Raw genomic sequence first — 1,420 nt, forward strand, 5'->3', positions numbered from 1 at the left:
AAAAACACAAAATTCGCGGGGTGTAGTGGTGCATGCCTGTAATCCCAGCTACTCAGGAGACTGAGGCAGGAGAATCTCTTGAACCCAGGAGGCGGAGGTTGCAGTGAGCCGAGATCGCACCATTGCACTCCAGCCTGGGCAACAGAGTGCGACTCTATCTCAAAAAAAAAAAAAGAAAGAAAGAAAAGAAAAAAAAGAAAATCCTCTGCAGCACTGAGCCCAGTCCTAGGTGGACGGAAACACACATTTACTGACCGAAGGAAGACTTCCTCCATGGTGGTGATGGATGCCCCAAAGCTGGCAATGCCCAGCTCTTTCTGCTTCTTCTCCAGTTTAGCAAAGAGACCTTCAAACCTGAAAAACAGACCCAGCATGATGAGTCACTTCTCAGTGACTTTCTAGATAATTTGTTCCTAAAGCATCACCCCCTCGGCCGGGCACAGTGGCTCACGCCTGTAACCCCAGCACTTTGGGACGCCAAGGCGGGCAGATCACCTGAGGTGACCATGAATTCGATACCAGCCTAGTCAACATGGTGAAACCTGTCTCTATTAAAAACATAAAAAATTAGTCATACGTGGTGGCAGGTGCCTGTAGTCCCAGCTACTCAGAAGGCAGAGACAGGAGAATCACTTGAACCCAGGTGGTGGAGGTAGCAGTGAGCTGAGATTGTGCCACTGCACTCCAGCCTGGGCGGCAGAGTCAAACTCTGTCTCAAAATAAATAAATAAATAAATAAATAAATAAATAAATAAATAAAATAAAGAGGCCAGGTGCAGCAGCTCACACCTGTAATCCTAGCACTTTGGGAGGCCGAGGTGGGTGAATTGCCTGAGCTCAGGAGTTCGAGACCAGCCTGAGCAACATGGTGAAACTGTCTCTACTAAAATACAAAAAACAAAACAAAACAAAACAAACAAAAAAACACTACCCAGTCATGGCGGCTTGTGCCTGTAATCCCAGCTACTTGGGAGGATGAGGCAGGAGAATTGCTTGAACCCGGGAGGTAGAGGTTGTGGTGAGCTGAGATCGCACCACTGGACTCTAGCCTGGGCAACAGATCAAGACTCCATCTCCAAAAACTAAACTAAACTAAACTAAAATGAATCACCCCCCCACTCCACCTCCCTGTAGAATGGAGGAGGGGCCACAGGAGGTTAACTCCTTGAAATGCCTTTTTTTTTCTTTTTTTTCTTGAGATGGAGTTTTGCTCTGTCGCCCGGGCTGGAGTGCAGTGGCGCGATCTCGGCTCACTGCAAGCTCCGCCTCCCGGGTTCACACCCGTCTCCTGCCTCAGCCTCCCGAGGAGCTGGGACTACAGGTGCCTGCCACCATGCCCGGCTAATTTTTTGTATTTTTAGTAGAGACGGGGTTTCACTGTGTTAGCCAAGATGGTCTTGATCTCCTGACCTTGTGATCC

General features: G+C 48.7%; 1 protein-coding gene across 2 annotated transcripts in view; it reads right to left on the reverse strand.

The window, feature by feature from the left end:
- Positions 1-1,420, reverse strand: part of ABCA3 (ATP-binding cassette, sub-family A (ABC1), member 3) — a 57,753-nt gene that overhangs the window by 15,868 nt on the left and 40,465 nt on the right. For both annotated transcript variants that reach the window (XM_011966999.1, XM_011966998.1), the window contains one exon: positions 256-354. In XM_011966999.1, coding sequence (XP_011822389.1) covers positions 256-354 — 99 coding nt within the window. The remainder of the gene's footprint in view (positions 1-255; positions 355-1,420) is intronic.

This window comes from Mandrillus leucophaeus, unplaced genomic scaffold (genome assembly GCF_000951045.1).
Source record: "Mandrillus leucophaeus isolate KB7577 unplaced genomic scaffold, Mleu.le_1.0 Scaffold78, whole genome shotgun sequence".
NCBI classification, from domain to species: Eukaryota; Metazoa; Chordata; class Mammalia; order Primates; family Cercopithecidae; genus Mandrillus; species Mandrillus leucophaeus.